This window comes from Peromyscus eremicus, chromosome 11, assembly GCF_949786415.1.
Source record: "Peromyscus eremicus chromosome 11, PerEre_H2_v1, whole genome shotgun sequence".
Taxonomy (NCBI): domain Eukaryota; kingdom Metazoa; phylum Chordata; class Mammalia; order Rodentia; family Cricetidae; genus Peromyscus; species Peromyscus eremicus.
In genome coordinates, this window is record NC_081427.1 from 74,389,800 (window position 1) to 74,406,452 (window position 16,653).

At 41.5% G+C, this 16,653-nt stretch overlaps 1 protein-coding gene across 1 annotated transcript in view; it reads left to right on the plus strand.

The window, feature by feature from the left end:
• Positions 1-16,653, plus strand: part of Fam81b (family with sequence similarity 81 member B) — a 75,263-nt gene that overhangs the window by 24,225 nt on the left and 34,385 nt on the right. Inside the window, exons 5-6 of the mRNA XM_059276584.1 lie at positions 1,463-1,581; positions 11,886-12,015. Of these exons, the coding sequence (XP_059132567.1) occupies positions 1,463-1,581; positions 11,886-12,015 (249 nt within the window). The remainder of the gene's footprint in view (positions 1-1,462; positions 1,582-11,885; positions 12,016-16,653) is intronic.

Sequence of the window (16,653 nt, forward strand, 5' to 3'; positions counted from 1 at the left end):
AATCAGGTGCCTTAGGCAGGCAAGATAAAACAGTAACACATCTTTACATAATTAAACAAATGTAGCACAAATAAATACAACACACCATTACATAGTTAAAGTAATATTCCACAATAAGGAGTCAAACACCTTAGAGCAGGGATTTTTCTCTTAGAAAAATATTGTTGCTTATTGTTAAATATATAACTAAACTCAAATGTTTCCATAAATCACGTTATTTTTTCCAAAGTACTATGCTCTTTTTTCTCAACTAAACATTTTGTTTGTCAGTGTACACTGAAGTTGTTTTTCAACTAAAATATTACTTTTAAGGAATAGGGTTTTTTTTATTTTTAAGTTAATAGTTACAAGTTGGTGTAAAATATTTTTAAAATCACTATTGTCAACGCTACCAACTTGGTACTATAGGAAAATGCCAGAACACATTTGAGATATGATAATAGGAGTAAAATCTGAACATACATATGATGTAAGTCTTTTATAATCTCTAAGAAATGTAGAGTAGACACTTTACAAAATGATGTCTAGTTTGGTTTTGTCTTCTCCATTATTTGATGACTTCTTTTAGATTTCTTTCATATATATATAAATATTTAAAAGCCTCTACTCTAGTAGATTTCCACATGACCCCTCAAATGACTCTTAATATTAGCTGTTCCCTCCCCATATTCCCTCCTCCTCTCTATTCAACCTTTCTGTTCAGCCTTCACCATGTCTCTTTATAACCATATATTTTATTCCTCCTTCCTTGAGAGACCCTCCCCTCCCCCCCCAGGCCCTTATTTTATCCCTAACCTCTGTGGTTATATGGATTGTAGCATGCCTGTTGACTATTTAAAAGCTAGCATCCATATATAAGAGAATGTATACCCCATTTGTATTTTGGGGGCCGTTACCTCATTGAAGACTACTTTTTTCTAGCTGTATATATTTACCTGAGAATTTCATGATTTTGTTTTTTATTTAACAGCTGAATAATATTCTATCGTGTAAAGGTACCACAATTTCATTATCCATTCATCTGTTGATGAACATCTAGGCTATTTTCCATTTCTGGCTATTATGAATAGAGCAGCAATGAACACGGATGAGTGTCTCTGTAGTAGAACATAGAATCCTTTGGATATATGCCCAAGAGTGGTATAGCTGAATCTTGAGGAAGATCTGTTCCCAGCTTCTTGAGGAACAGCCATACTGATTTTCATAGTAGATGACAATGTTTTTGAATTGAGAGATTTCACATGAAGCCTGGCTTTCTGGCTAGTGTTCAAAAATTACTGAGACTTCATTAGCCCCAGGCAGCACTCGGCTGAAACTACATCACCTCCCTCTGTTAGTACATCTTTCCCCCTCCCCTCTCCCTCTCCCTTTTCACCATCTGCTTAACCACAATGTGCATTTTAGTGATGTTCTCTTATCATGGTATTGGGAAATTATTTATGGCCGTAACTCAAAATTACAGGTCCTAGAAGACCAAATAAGAATTCGAGACCAGGCAGCCACAGGAACTAACTTTGCAGTGCAGGAGCTAAACACCAAACACCAGCATGGAGTTGGAGACCTTCGAGGAAGAGTAGCCAGGTGAGAAATGTGCTCAGCTAAGGTTTACCAGACACTATTGGCTATGGAATTCCTCTCAGAAAAATTCCACAGTTTAAAAGATGAACTGCCGATTTACATTGAGTTAAGCGGGTGACCTGCAGTTAAGAAACTGCCTCATAAAACTTTGAAAGTCTGATGCTCGATCTCTGTTCCAGGAGCTCTTACACAGAATGTCCAGTTTTGTGTTAGTGGAAATACCCCGAGTCTTGTCTTTACAGGCTTCAACTGCCCAGATGCCAACAGTTATACTCAGAACACCCACATAAACACACAATATCCCAAGTGCGTTACATTCTGGGAAATAAAGTATTTAAAGTGTCCAATGATTACATACAAATCAGCCAAATGGAGTTCTGAGTAGCACCTTTTGCATGAGATGTTTAAATCAAGAGTTACCAGTGTATGAATCATAAAAATCCCTCCTAGATAATGACAGTGGTAGAAACACTGACAGATATATCAGAAGTTCGGTAATGACTATGGCTGGACTGGCCTGACAGACACGTGGGAAATTACTTGAGAGTGGATTACCATAGGTACTTTCCACCTCTACATCTTCTGCCAGATCTATTTCCTTGTTCCTTGAATTTTCCGCCTTCATCCTATTCTTTCCAAATGTAAATTACCAGATGAGAATTAGATGGCTGACATCGAAGTCAAACTTCTCTTAGTCTATTTATGCAGCAGTCACAGAATACCTGAAACTAGATATTTATAAGAACAAAAACTCAAGTGTCTCACAATTTCAGAGGCTGGAATCCATACTCCAGGACAGCAAGTCCATTGTCTTGTGAGGGCTGCATCTTCCAGGGGAATAGACAGTGTTCTTGTGTGTTAGAAACCTGAAAACTTCCACGAGGGCCTTAATTTGGTTCATTTGGGAGGAGTTCCCATGGTCTACCACCTGTCAGTTGCCTCACCTAATTCTATCATACTGATAGCACTTGGATTTGGAAAGATACACAGTTAATCCAGATTATTACAGGATATCTATTCTGCCAGTTCAATAAAAATGCATTCATACCCAGGAATGGTGGCACACACCTTTAATCCCAGACCTCTGGAGGGAGAAGCAGGTGGAGATCTGTGAGTTCAAGGACAGCCTGTTCTATATATCTAGTTTCATGACATCCAAGGTTACAATCTCAAAACCAAAAACAAAACCACAACTCATTCAGCTTACTCAACATTTACCATATACCAAGCTAAGATTCAACAACACAGTCCCCTCTCAGTAGCTCTTCACTGTTCACCTGGCAAAACCACCTCTATCAGCAGCTTGCCAGCAATGAAGATAGTACTGTCCTGAAAGCCTGGTGTGTCGTGAATGTTCAAACCACACTGAGTGGAAGAGGTTGCTCCAAGGAGCCAATACTTGGGATGAGTTTTTGAAGGATTTGTAGTAACCAGCTAAGAAAGGTGGGAAAGACACTTCATACAGGAGGAGGGAAAATGTTTGGAAAAGAACAAAGGGAAGGTCTGCTGAGGCGTGTTCCAAGGCCTGCCAAAGAGAAGAGAATTCTGGCTATGTTATTCTGGAGTATGCGTTCAAGAAAAGATGGGAGATAATGCCAAAGAAACAGCCAAAGTTGAAAAATGAGGGACCTTGTGGGCTGAAGTTTGAACTTCATGTAGAAGGTTGTAAATAGCCACAGAGGGTTTTAGGTGAGGGGTGATATATTTGGTGGCATTCTAATAATATCTGAAATGGTGGTGTACGCAGAAAGAGGGCACAAACATCAGGAGCAGTCTTGCAGCAATCCAGGGTAGAAGTAGGGAGGGCCTGAACTAAGTCACTAGCCATGGATGTCCAGTGCAGAGGACAGGCACGGGAAAATATAATCTATAGGATGACTACATGAATTAACATTAATTAGGACAGAGGAATGGATGTCAAAATTTTTAGGAAACATTTAATTTTTTGGTCTGGGGTCTAGTTGAATATTTGTCCCCCCATTATTCAGCAGAGGCAGTGGGGACAAAGAAGAGAAGTGTGGGAGCCCACAGAGGTTTCCTAGTGAGATCTGAGCTTGCTTTACCAGCAGGGCTACATAAGAGGATTGGACCATGGGCCTGGGTACCAGGTGTTTGGAAGGGTCTACACTTGGCTGTATCTAGCAAGGGGGAGGTCTTTTGTCTCCTCCCTTGGCATTGTTATAAAAAGCCTTTTGAATAAAGTTCTGGGATAGTGAGTTTTGACCGAGGCCCTCCCAAGGCTGTCCTGTGTTTCTGTCTTTCCTCTCATTGTCTAGGTATCTCTTTCTATCTAAATATTTACCACTTCTCCCTGCTCAAGAGTACCCTGGTCATAAAAGTGGGGGCAGGACCCCAAAGGGAAGGTCTCAAACCTGTCACATCTGGGAAGTCTGCGGGATCTTAACCAGAATGGGCATGGTGCTCAAAGGGGAAGCAGGAGAGGTAGAGGCAGGTGAGGAGCCCAGTGTCCTCCAACACAGATAACCTGGTGGCACTAGCAAAGACTCCACAGTTCTGAAGTGTCGCTTTATTTCTCTAAAGGGTCAATACTGTTTAGGAAATAAGACTCGTGGTTAGAAGTTGTCAAAGAAAAATTAACTGACAACCCAGATATTGTATGTTATATACAAGTAAATAAACACAATGTTTACATATCATTCTATATTTATTAGACAATGTCTTTTAGATTTGTGTGAGCTACATATCAAGTTAATAAGATAATCACGAGTGAACCCATGGCCCCACTTAAATATATATATTTTTGAAAAACAGAAGCAATAAACACTTCCTTTTGAATAAAATATGATTTGATTCAATTTGGTGGTATAATGATAATACACACATGCACACACACGCGCGCGCGCGCACACACGCAAGCAAGCACACACACACACACACACACACACACACACACACACACACATTTAAAAAGTAACACAGAGACCAATAGAATAACATCAAGAAGATGTGATGTTCTTTTTCCTTTGCTCCAATTTAATTTTATTTTATTTTTTGGTGCAAGGAATCAAATTCCAGGGATTTTTCACAGGCTAAACACATGCTCTACTACTGATCTGCTTTTTTCCTTTCTTCCCCTACCCCACCCCTCTCTCTCTCTAGACAGAGTCTTCCTGTATTATCCAGGGTGGCTGAAACTACTGATCCCTCACTTCCCCCTCTCAAGGACCTGGATAAACAGGAACTTGCCATAAAACCCTACCGCCTCCAACATTTTATGAGTCTTAGGTAGTAACTTCAGGGCAAGGTCTTATTTTTCCTTGAAATGTCTAATTTTATGGACATTTTCTGAAATCTATTTGGTTATCTCAGACAAACTCTGGCTAGAAGCCATCAGACATAAATTTGCTCTCCCTCTCGTGCCTCTTTTCTGTGTTTTTGCCAGAAAAAATAACTAATGGACTAGGTAAAGTCTTGATTACTGTCTTTCTGCATGCACTGATTGTAGTTCCAGTTAGTATTTTGGCACAGGTAAAATTAAGTTAATTATTTTAACATAATTCTTAGCAAATACTTTACTGTTTTGTAAATCAGCCTCAATATTTAATTTTATGATTTAATACTTAACTGAAGTTCCAATTCCTTGAATTTTCCCTTCTTCCCTACCCCAGGGTATTGGTAGTTTAAGAGCAGATGATTCCTGTGATGTGAACTTCTCACTGGTGCACAGCCGCCTCTGGTAGATTAATCTGTGAGTGTTCACAGGACTCACAGAGAGGGTGAGTGTGCAGAGGACTCACAGAGAGGGTGAGTGTGCAAGGACTCACAGAGAAGGGTGAGTGTACACAGGACTCACAGAGAGGGTGAGTGTGCAGAGGACTCACAGAAAAGGGTGAGTGTACACAGGACTCACAGAGAGGGTGAGTGTGCACAGGACTCACAGAGAAGGGTGAGTGTGCACAGGACTCACAGAGAAGGGTGAGTGTGCACAGGACTCAGAGAGAGAGAAGGATGAGTGTGCACAGGACTCACAGAGAAGGGTGAGTGTACACAGGACTCACAGAGAGGGTGAGTGTGCAGAGGACTCACAGAAAAGGGTGAGTGTACACAGGACTCACAGAGAGGGTGAGTGTGCACAGGACTCACAGAGAGGGTGAGTGTGCACAGGACTCACAGAGAGGGGTGAGTGTGCACAGGACTCACAGAGAGGGTGAGTGTGCACAAGACTCACAGAGAAGGGTAGTGTGCACAGGACTCACAGAGAGGGTGAGTGTGCACAGGACTCACAGAGAGGGTGAGTGTGCACAGGACTCACAGAGAAGGGTAGTGTGCACAGGACTCACAGAGAGGGTGAGTGTGCACAGGACTCACAGAGAGGGTGAGTGTGCACAGGACTCACAGAGAAGGGTGAGTGTGCACAGGACTCAGAGAGAGAAGGATGAGTGTGCACAGGACTCACAGAGAGGGGTGAGTGCACAGGACTCACAGAGAAAAGGGTGAGTGTGCACAGGACTCACAGAGAAAAGGGTGAGTGTGCACAGGACTCACTCACAAGGGTGAGTGTGCACAGGAATGGGCAGGACTTATGACATGCTGCAGCTGCAGGTGGGCAACATATTGTCATGTTTGGCTTTTTAGAACAAGGCAAACTTAGATTTCAAAACATGATCAATCCTGTTGATCTGTGATTAAAAGTGATAGTCGTGCACTTTGAGAATGAAAGTTGAAAGAGGATACTTCTGCTTATACAGGACAGAATAACAACATTTTGTTCATGTCTCCCTCAAGATATCTCAGTGCTAATGGGAAATTTAAAAGGAAAACTAAACTCCCACCTTTGCATAATGTGGGGTTTATCACAGGTATTTGTTAGTGATTTCCTCCAAAGAATTCCCTGCTGGATGGATGGATAGATAGATGTGTTAAGAATGATTAGCGGTGCTGGTTACCATGCAAAAAGGTCATGAGCCATAACAAAACCCAGTATCAGAGTGGGGCGGCGCAGAAGAACCAGGCCTAGGGGGATGCACATGCAGAGATCTGAGAGTGTGAGAGAGAAAGAGAGATAGTGGGGGGGGGGACAGAGAAGGGAGGGAGGAGTCTGTGTCTGGCTTTTTAAGGGTTCCTGTGAACATGCACAGATGGGCTTACGGAGCTACCACTCACATGCGCTGATTGCGTGACCACACCATGTGCACATAATCACCAGTGCACACTGATGACTAAGACACAAGACCCCTTGCTTATCTGCTGAACTGCACATATGTGGCCATGTAGCTGGAGTGGGGGCAGAATTCTAACATTCCAGACGTTTTGCTTATTATAAAAAAGTGGGTGAACAGGAATAGGGGCAACGTTTCTCCCAGAAGAACGCTTCCAGCTGACTTGGTGGGCGTCTGTTGACTCTTGGGGGGGGGCGGGGTAGGGGACTTCTGAGGTGGACAGGTGTCCTGGGATGGTGGGCTGTCGTCTGCTGCCTCAGAGCTGGTCATCTTTCTTGGCTTGGCATTCTGGCTGCTTTTGTGTCTGACAGGATGCTGGTGAGACAGAGACAAGCTTAGAAGAAAGAATTATTATTATTTTTTAAAATTTTTCCTTTGGAGGATTCCCAGGGTAATAGAGGGCATCCCAAGACCAGGAAAGTTTGAGTTTAGCACTTACCTTGAAGTAGATCTAACCTGTCAGATGGGTTTAAGCTGGTTTCTGGAGCTTGGGAAAATTTTAGACATGTTAAGACGCAGCCATGAGAAAAATTAAAGTCTTGGGCTAGTGACCATTATAATGTTTGGTACTCTGCTTGTATTGGTTAGTATTAATGAGAGAGAGAGAGAGAGAGAGAGAGAGAGAGAGAGAGAGAGAGAGAGAGGAGAGAGAGAGAGAGAGAGAGAGAGAGAGAGAGAGAGAGAGAGAGAGAGAGAGAGAGAGAGAGAGAGAGAGAGAGAGGAGAGAGATTGGAACTTGTTTTTAATTTTTACCTGAGATAAGCTTTATCAGAGAGAGGTTATTTTAAGGCACCTGTTTCCTTTATTAGTTTATTAGTGTCCAGGAGACACAGGTGATCAATTGCTGAGAGCATTTAACAGCAATAGATGGTTATATTAAAGTCTGGGGGTTTTTGGTTTGTTTTTGCAGAGCCCAGACCTTTTTGGTCTGGGGGTGTAAATACCTTTTAACTGTTACTGTTCTTTACCACCTGGGTATACTTGATGGTCCTCGGACTCCAGCTCTATGGTGATTTTGTAACAATTAGCTGAGTAATTAATTAGAAGAGGGAACCAGGAAGAGAAAAACTTGTGGGGTGAGACCTCATTCTTCTGGAATCGGGACAAGGCAGTGGGTCCTGGTGTCCTCTAGAACTTAAGAGAGAGACAGGCTCTGTCTGTGTCACTGTGCATGAGGAGGAGAAGAGGCACTTCTGACAGGTCTGGAGTGAGGCACATGGAGGGAGCAAATGAAATGAAAGCTCCTATCTTAGCTGGAAAATCTTTTCCCATTAAGTAACCCTGAAAGTACAATTAAGTCTGGTGAGGTGGGTAAGGCTGTCCCCCTACTCTGAAAATAGGGAAATGAGGAGAGATGGGACCCCAAAACTCCCTCAGGACTGAGTAAGTGGTTCGGTGTCCAACAGGAAGGAAACAGATCACCTCCATGCTGCATCCTGGGTTCCCTTTGAGCCCATGGCCAAGCCTAGGAGGTCTGCTGGAGATCTTTGTCCCCACACTGCTGGGTGCCTGGTTGCAGTCAGCTGACCACTTATCTCTCTAGGTGGCACTTTGAACAAGGCTCAATCAATGGCCCAGCAGGGCATGCATTAGCCCATGTGGCCTTCTTTCCCACACTTAAACAGGGACCTGGTGGCTTTCAGGAGCTGGTCAGATAGCGTGTGCCAGTATTTGGCAGTTTTGTGTCCGGCTTTTTAAGGGTTCCTGTGAACATGCACAAGCGGGCTTACAGAGCTACACCAAGCATGCGTTGATTGTGTGACCATGCTGCATGCACATAATCACCAGCGTGCACTAATGACGTAAGACGCAAGACCCCTTGCTTAGCTGCTGAACTGCGTGTGTGTGGCCATGCAGCTGGAGTGGGGGCAGAATTCCAACAAGATGATAGATAAATATGAGAGAGAGAGAGAGGGGGGGAGAGCCAGAGAGCCAGAGAGAGAGAGAGAGAAGAGAGAGATGATAGACAAAAATGTTGGAGAATATACCTTATGAGGGGAATTGCCCAGAAATGGAAAGCAAGAGTTCAAACTGAAAATCTCCCAGTTTCACAGAAAGCTGCATGAACTTCTAAGTTAGTGCTGTCTAAAGGCAGCATTAAATCTACAATGAAGTTATTTTTCTCCTTAAAAGATGAACCCATTAGGATGAGGCATATCAAGAAGTTTTGGAGTTGTAAATCAGAAAAGCATGTGGAAATGGCCTTAGGAACCTTAATTACACCACTCGAATTTCTACATCAAAAACAAAGGGTGATACCACAGAGTTCTCTAACGATATGCAGCTTTGTCTCTAGAGAGAACTGGGACAGGCAGGGAGGAGCAAGTCCAGTCCCACTGTACAGTGACCATCCTTGTCTGTGGGAGATACCCCATTAACATCCACAAGATGCCTGAAACAGCCAGTGTTCACCCTGTAGTAACTGTAATTTTTATTAGTTATTTGCTCAACAGTAAAGTTTGAATTAATAAATTAAGCCCAGGGAGAGATTTAAAAAAATTTAAATTATAACAATGTACTTTAACAAAGTTACATGGATGTGAAATATTCCTGAAAAGAATGGGACAATACCTATCATATTTGAATGAAATAAAAACTATCTTAGCCAAGTCACCTTCCCACAGGTGACAGGAGACAGGTGCCATCAGAAGAATGAAATACACCTGTACCCTTCTAGTCAGTTCATGAATGAAAGGAAAATATTGTCTTAAGTCATTCTCCCACAAATGTGAGAGCAAACAGCCGCCTTTAACACTTAAGTATTTGAATATGCCTAAGCTCTTCTATTGAAATCAGAAAAACAAAATCTGGCCAACAAAGAAATAAATTAAAATTAAAAGAAGAATTGGAGGGAGCATAAAATATCTGCTAAGGAATATAGAATGAAAATCCAATAACTAAATTTTCAGTTATAGAACACAATTCAAGCATCATACAATTTGACATTTAAAAAAAACAAAATATTTACAACAGCGCTGAAGGAGCAGCTATGTACATTTATTTCATCAAGATTTTTTGGGGGGGTTGATGTGTGGGCAACAGACACTGTCTGTAGTTGAGAAGGTAGATGTAAAAAGCCAGCAATTCAAGTCTATGTTTCTTTTGAAGTAATTTATATCAGAAATAAATATTTCCTGTAGTAGAGAAGTACACATTCAGCCCTCATATCTGTGGGCTCTATGTCTATAAAGTCAACCAGCCTCAGAAAACATGGTTTATAATGGGCATGTTTTATCAGAAGCAAAATTATCCTAGAGAAGGGTAGACACAAAGAACAGCCCCTGGGAATAAAGAGCTGTTGATCAATCCTGGACTTCAGCATCCATGGGGTTAGGTGTGTAGAGTAAGAATACACCAGGGGCAACTTTCAGATAGTAAATAAAGCTGCCAGCTTCATGTATATGATCCCACAGTGCAAAGCACTGTCTAAATAATTCATACCCATTGCCCTCTCCTGGCCTTAACTTTGGGAAGTAGTACCATTAGGAGAGCCACCTAAGAGTCCTGAAAGTTGAGCTGGCAGCATTTCAGAAGACATATGCACACATTTGCCAATGGAATAATGTGGTGTAAAAATTATGCAACTGTGTATACAATGACTTTAGCAACATTGGCCCCTGAACTACTTCTTTTCCAATGTAGAAAATCCAAACTCATAAGCATTAAGAAATTCATCCCAGATCACAAACCTTACAAAGTGCAGAGCTAGGACTCGAAGCCTGGTCTATTTGACACCAGCTTCTTAGTTAGAGCCTCCATTGTGCACACCAGCTGCTGTCCCAGAGAGTGGAGAGAAAGGAGTGGATGGCAGAGGGGACAGGAAGTAATGCAAGTGGTAGCAGCTCCTGTCTCGTCTTGGGGAGGTATGGTCTCAGCGTGGATTCACATAAGGGCATTCTAACAAATCATTCCAACAATTACAGTTCCTATGCACAAATGTATACAACAGTTTTTGACCATGACATGAGTGCATGGTGTACTGTTCTCATTCATAACATGGGTGCATAGCGTGCTGTGCTCATTCAATCAGACTGACTCCTATTTTGTCTCCCCACAGCATAGCCTCCCTTCACAGAGTGCTAGACAAGATTACTATCTTAATTCACTGTTGGTTCCAAAGTCTTAAAGAAAAAAATTCAGTTGTGGAGCTTATAAAATATTATGTTACTTGGCATGATGAAATGAAATTGTGATTTCTTACAACTATTATTTGATGACAATCAAAAAACAGTTGTTTTATAGAATGACAACTAACCAGTTCTTCAGTGCTGTGTCCTACCATTCACTCACACATGAGCAACAGCTGAAACTGTTCCTTAACGCAGCGGGCAGAGTCTCCTGGAGAGGCGTAGGCAACAGAGGACCACAGTTCTGCATGCTCTTCCCTGCCATACTCTCACCAGACTTCCTCCCCTGAAACACCCAGAGCTTCCCAAGGACCGAAATTTTCATTCAGGTGTCAGTGTGAATTGCCTTTGTCCTACCAACACCGGTCTGAGACCAGTCCAGGAAGAGTTTTGTTAGAAGCTAAGAGAACTGGACAATGTTTTTGAAGATAGAGTAGAACATTTTAGTTAATTCAGATATTTTCTCTAACCAAAGAAAAACTGACAGAGAGAAAAAAAAAAACTGGCTGAGAGAGAAAAGTGGATTTAGAGCATGATAAAGAAGAGGAAAAGTTGGCAGAACTGACTAATCCAAGGCAACTGAGTATATTGCCCAAACACAGAATCTGTAAAAAACAAAAACAAAAACCATTCAGCTTTAGCCAGGCATGTTAACACAGGCCTTTAATTCTAGCACTGGGGAGGGAAGGCAGCTGTATGTCTGTGATTTCAGGCCCAGCTTTGTCTATGTAGCAGGCCACCAGAGGTACACAGTGAGACCTTGCCTTTAAAAAAGAAAAGAAAAATCCCTACAGCTGAAATATAACATTTCCTTCCACTCACCACAGTGCTCCCACAGTACCTCAGTGTTGTGACCACACTAGCTTCTCTCGGTCTCTACATGGCTTCCACATTTGCCAGCATGGAGAAATTTGAATGTCAAGTGAATACCTAGATCCTGCTTACAGTTTACAGTTTTGTGAGCTTGCTGATCTCACACAGATTTCCATCTTGACACTAGATGTGATTCAAGCATTGTGAAGCTTTCCGGAGACATCCAGCTCATCAGGCATGAGTGTCGACAAGTTGAGAAATCATTTCAAGAACTCTTTTCTGCCCTAGAAACTGTTTCCAAGAACTTGGATGTGAAGGTAACTGGAAAGAGATGGGATTTGGAGGACATTATAAGTTACTTGTAGTAGGAAGATTTCCTGTGTCCCAGCCTGCCACTTGTATCCCCCCAAATAAACACACAGAGGCTTATATTAATTATAACTGCATGGCCATGGCTCAAGCCTTTGGCTAGCTAGCTCTTAGATCTTAAATTAGCCCACAACTATTAATCTATTTATCACCACATGTTCCGTGGCTTTACCTGCATCCCATTACATGTTGTTCCTTGGGTGGCTCCCCAGCCTTCTTCCTGTCTTTCTCTGAATTTCCCACCTGCCTCTAAGCTGCCTTGCCATAGGCCAAAACTTTATTTATCAACCAATCAGAGCAACACATATTCGCAGCATACAGAAAGACATTCCCCCATCAGTTACTACTAGCAGTAAGGTGATAGATAGCTCATCAGTCAGAAAAGAGAACCCTTTACTTCCAAGGGATTTCATATGAAGCTCATTCATATACAATGTGAATTCAGTCAGTTGAACCAGCAAACAGTTAATGAGTGCCTTCTGTGTCCCAGGACAGGCTTCCACTGTGAGCATGGGCTGTTTCCATCATTGCTGATATTTGCTCATTTCCTGGCTTCCTTCAACATTGTGGAGCTCAGGATTTACACACAAAAGAAGTTCCCATGGAAACTGATATTATTAAAGGTCCAACATTAGTGGTGTTGATAATGTTACATATCTATTTAAACCCCGAGGTGAGCTAGAGCTTTTACAAAAAGCATAAACACCTTTGGACCTGGATCATAGACACTGTTTCTTCAGTGGATCTGCCTGTTGCCTGGGCTTCCTGACTCACTCTTTACGTCCACAGTTACTGAGCTATCTGCAAATTGCTAGTTGACTGTCGACTTGTTCGTGTGCACTCAGTAGGAGACATGTTCATTCTCGTTCCCTAGGTAAACTGTGGTTATAGAGTGGGTTTTCTCACTGATACTAGTGTTATTCCAGACCCTTTCAGAAGCAAATACAGTGAATCAATTAGCTGAGCAAGAGGATATCTGTGAGGCATAGTGGAAAGAGAAGTGGATTAGACAGAGAAATAGAAACCTGACTCCTGTGAAATAGACAGGGAAAGAAGACTCAGCTGGGGTGCCATGAAGAATGTTTCATCAAGTTCCTTAAATGAAAACCACTCACATGAGGAATGGTACTCAGGCTGGCAAGGGTGTGGGGAAGGGGTGCTCAGAGTACACAGAACACTGCTCTTCCTAAGCTCAGCAGTCAAAGCTTGCGGCCAAATATGTCCCTTGAAGCAGCCGTCAGGGACAGAAGTTAAAACACTGTTTCTCTACTCAAGTGGCTGCACTTTGGTTTCTTCATATGTACTCTGCTCTACTAATTTCCACTTAACACAGTGCATATGTGTAGCCTCTGCTTTTATTGTATATGGAACAGGTTAAAATGCCCTCTGTGGTCATTGTGCTTATTTGCAAATGTTCACTGGTGCTGGAAAAAACGAGCAAATGCTAGCTGTTTACCAGTGTCATGGGCTAGTACATCCATCAAGTAAAATTTGTATTTTTCATATCTTGCCCTAATCTTTGTTTGTATTTTACTTATTTGACCAGTAAAAAACAAATAGTTATTTTAAAAAATCACTATTAGGACTGGTGAAATGGCTCAGTAGGTAAGAGCAAATGCTGCCCTTCTAGAGGACCTGAATTAAGATCCCAAAACCCATCCATGTTGGGCAGGTTCACGATTGCCTGTAACTCTAACTTCTGGGGATTCCACATCCTCCTGTGACTCCTTCATATGACACTAGCACACATGGCATACACACACACACACACACACACACACACACACACACACACACACGCACACGCACACGCACACGCACATACAAATAAAAAAATAAAATAGAATTTTAAAATCACTAATATATACTGTTAATTCATTCCAAAAAGCTATAGCTTATATGGATATAAGATTCAAAGGTCTTTAGTGTGGATTCCATTCATTTTTCAAAAGTACCTTTGTCCCACTCTTACCAAGGGTGTTTTGAATGAAGCTTTTCATAAATATTTCTTGCCTGCTCTCTTTCCCCTACCCTTGCCATGCACAGACTAGCCTATCATTTCATTTTCAGTCTTTATGCTTTTGCCATATTTTAATTACTAATATCTCTTATGAAAAGAAACTACCCAGGCATGGTTGGCTGCTCACTTGGTGTTTATCCATCCGATCCCCCCATTACCACCTCTTTCTTTGCTAGGGGAACAACTGGTTGGAAGATGCTGGACTTCACTCTTCATCTGTGACTGGAGCTGTGGTTACATTCTGAGATGGGGATTTGTTTAGGCTCAATTGTGTGCTGTCATTGTGCATTTGTTTTTAATCCAGTTCTTGTACCTAAAGGAATTTCCTCAAAGCTTCTTGAACTTCTTGTTACCCATCTCATATGCCTGGGGTCATGTCACAAGTTGTTTGTTGTGGTCAACTTAGAACACTGTCTGGAAACAATGGAGGTCAAATCTCATGCCCACCATGTCTGCTTCCTTGGAGACTACCTTGGAGTTTCGATGTGCATGCGAACATTTACGTACCAAGTATCTGAGCAGTTACACATTGCCAATTAGGGATCTGAGCTTTACCGTTGGCCATTAGGCTGAGGATACAGTGGGGGAAGAATAGACTGTGACTAGAGAGAGAGGAAGTAAAGAAATAACAAAATGGAGCGAGTGTCAATAGCACATTTTTGTTATATCATCAGGAAGTCTCCTGTGTTGATGAATTCGAGGCTACTCCCCACTTGCTCCTCTATCAGGTTCAACGTATCTGGTTTTATGTTAATGTTTTTGATCCATCTGGGCTTGAGTTTTGTGCATGGTGATAGATATGAATCTATTTGTACTCCTACATGCGGACATCCAGTTTGACCAGCACCATTTATTGAAGATGTTTTCTTTTTCTAGTGTGTGTTTCTGGCTTCATTATATAAAAAAATCAGGTGTCCATAGGTCTGTAAATTTCTGCTTGGGTCTTCAACTTGTTGCATTGATCAACATATCTATTTTTATGCCATGTGGTTTTTAGTACTACAGCTCTGTAGTAGAGCTTGAAATCGGGGATGGTGATATCTCTGGAAATTCTTTTCTATTTTGAGATTATCTTAACTATCCTGGGTGTCTTGTGTTTCCATATGAAGTTGAGAATTGTGTTTTCGAGGTCTGTAAAGAATTGTGTTGGCATGCTCCCCCAGTAGGTCCTATCAAGCTCCAGTACCCATGTACTGGAGATCTGGCTCTGGGATCTATAAACTCACCATTGATCTGTCTACACTTCTCCATGGCCAAGTGTGCTCAAGGAAGAAGGTGAGAAAGAGGGCCTGGAGGAAGAGGAGAGTCAAAGCCAGGGGACAGTGGGAGGGAGAGGGCTGAGGGCAGCGGTGGGTTCACTCCCTCCAGCACCCATGGAAAATGCTGAGAGGGAGAGGAAGTACTGGAAGAAGTCAGCATCCAGGGAAGAGGCAGGAGAGAACTGGAAAGATTGCCAGACAGTCAGAAGGAAGAGCCATGAAAAGGGACATGGGTCACATTTGGATTTTGCTTTAACTCCCACATTTCACAAACGGTTGTGTGCATAGTTGTGTACATATGCATATGTTCATACATACCTATGAACACATACAACAAAACTGAGATAATAGATTAAACTTTCTTTGTGAAGTGCAATAATGCAAATTCTTCTCTATATCCTTAAATATCCTTCAAACTAATTTTTCTTAAGAAAGAGCTGAATAATATTTAACTGTCTGTACTCACCAAGTGTTTAATGTATAATTGTCATGTATTTAATGTGTAAGCATCATATACTTAAACGTTCAGTGACTGTTCAGTGAATCATTTGACTGAATATTGAAATTGTTAAAAAAAAAAGAATTGTGTTGGAATTTTGATGGGGATTGCATTGAATCTGTAGATTGCTTTTGGTAAGGTGGTCATTTTTATTACGTTAATCATACAGATCCATGAGCATGGGAGATCTTTATTTCTTCAAAGTCTTGAGGTTTTTGTCCTATGAGTCTTTCACTTGCTTGGCTGGCATTTCCCCAAGATATTACATTATATTATTTGAGGCTATTATGAAGGGTGTTGTTTCCCTGATTTCTTTCTCAGTCCCTTTGTCATTTGTATATAGGAGGGCAACTGATTTGTGAGTTAATCTTGTATCCAGCCACTTCACTGAAGGTGTTTATCAGTTGTAGGAGTTCCCTGATAGAATTTTTAAGGGTCACTTATATATAATATCATATCATCTACAAATAACGATGCTTTGACTTCTTTCCAATTTGTATCCCTTTGATTTCCTTAAATTGTCTTATTGCTGTAGTTAAAACTTCAAGTACTATATTGAAATAGATAAGGAGAGAGTGAACAACCTTGTCTTGTTCCTGATTTTAGTGGAATTCCTTTGAATTTCCATTTAATTTGATGTTGGCTATTGACTTGATATAAAAGGTTTTTATTATGTTTAGGTATGTCCCTTGTATCCCTAGTCTCTCCAGGATGCTTATCATGAGGGGTGTCGGATTTTGTCAAAGGCTTTTTCAGCATCTAGTGGGATGATCATGTGGCTTTTGTCTTTCAGTTTATTTATATTATT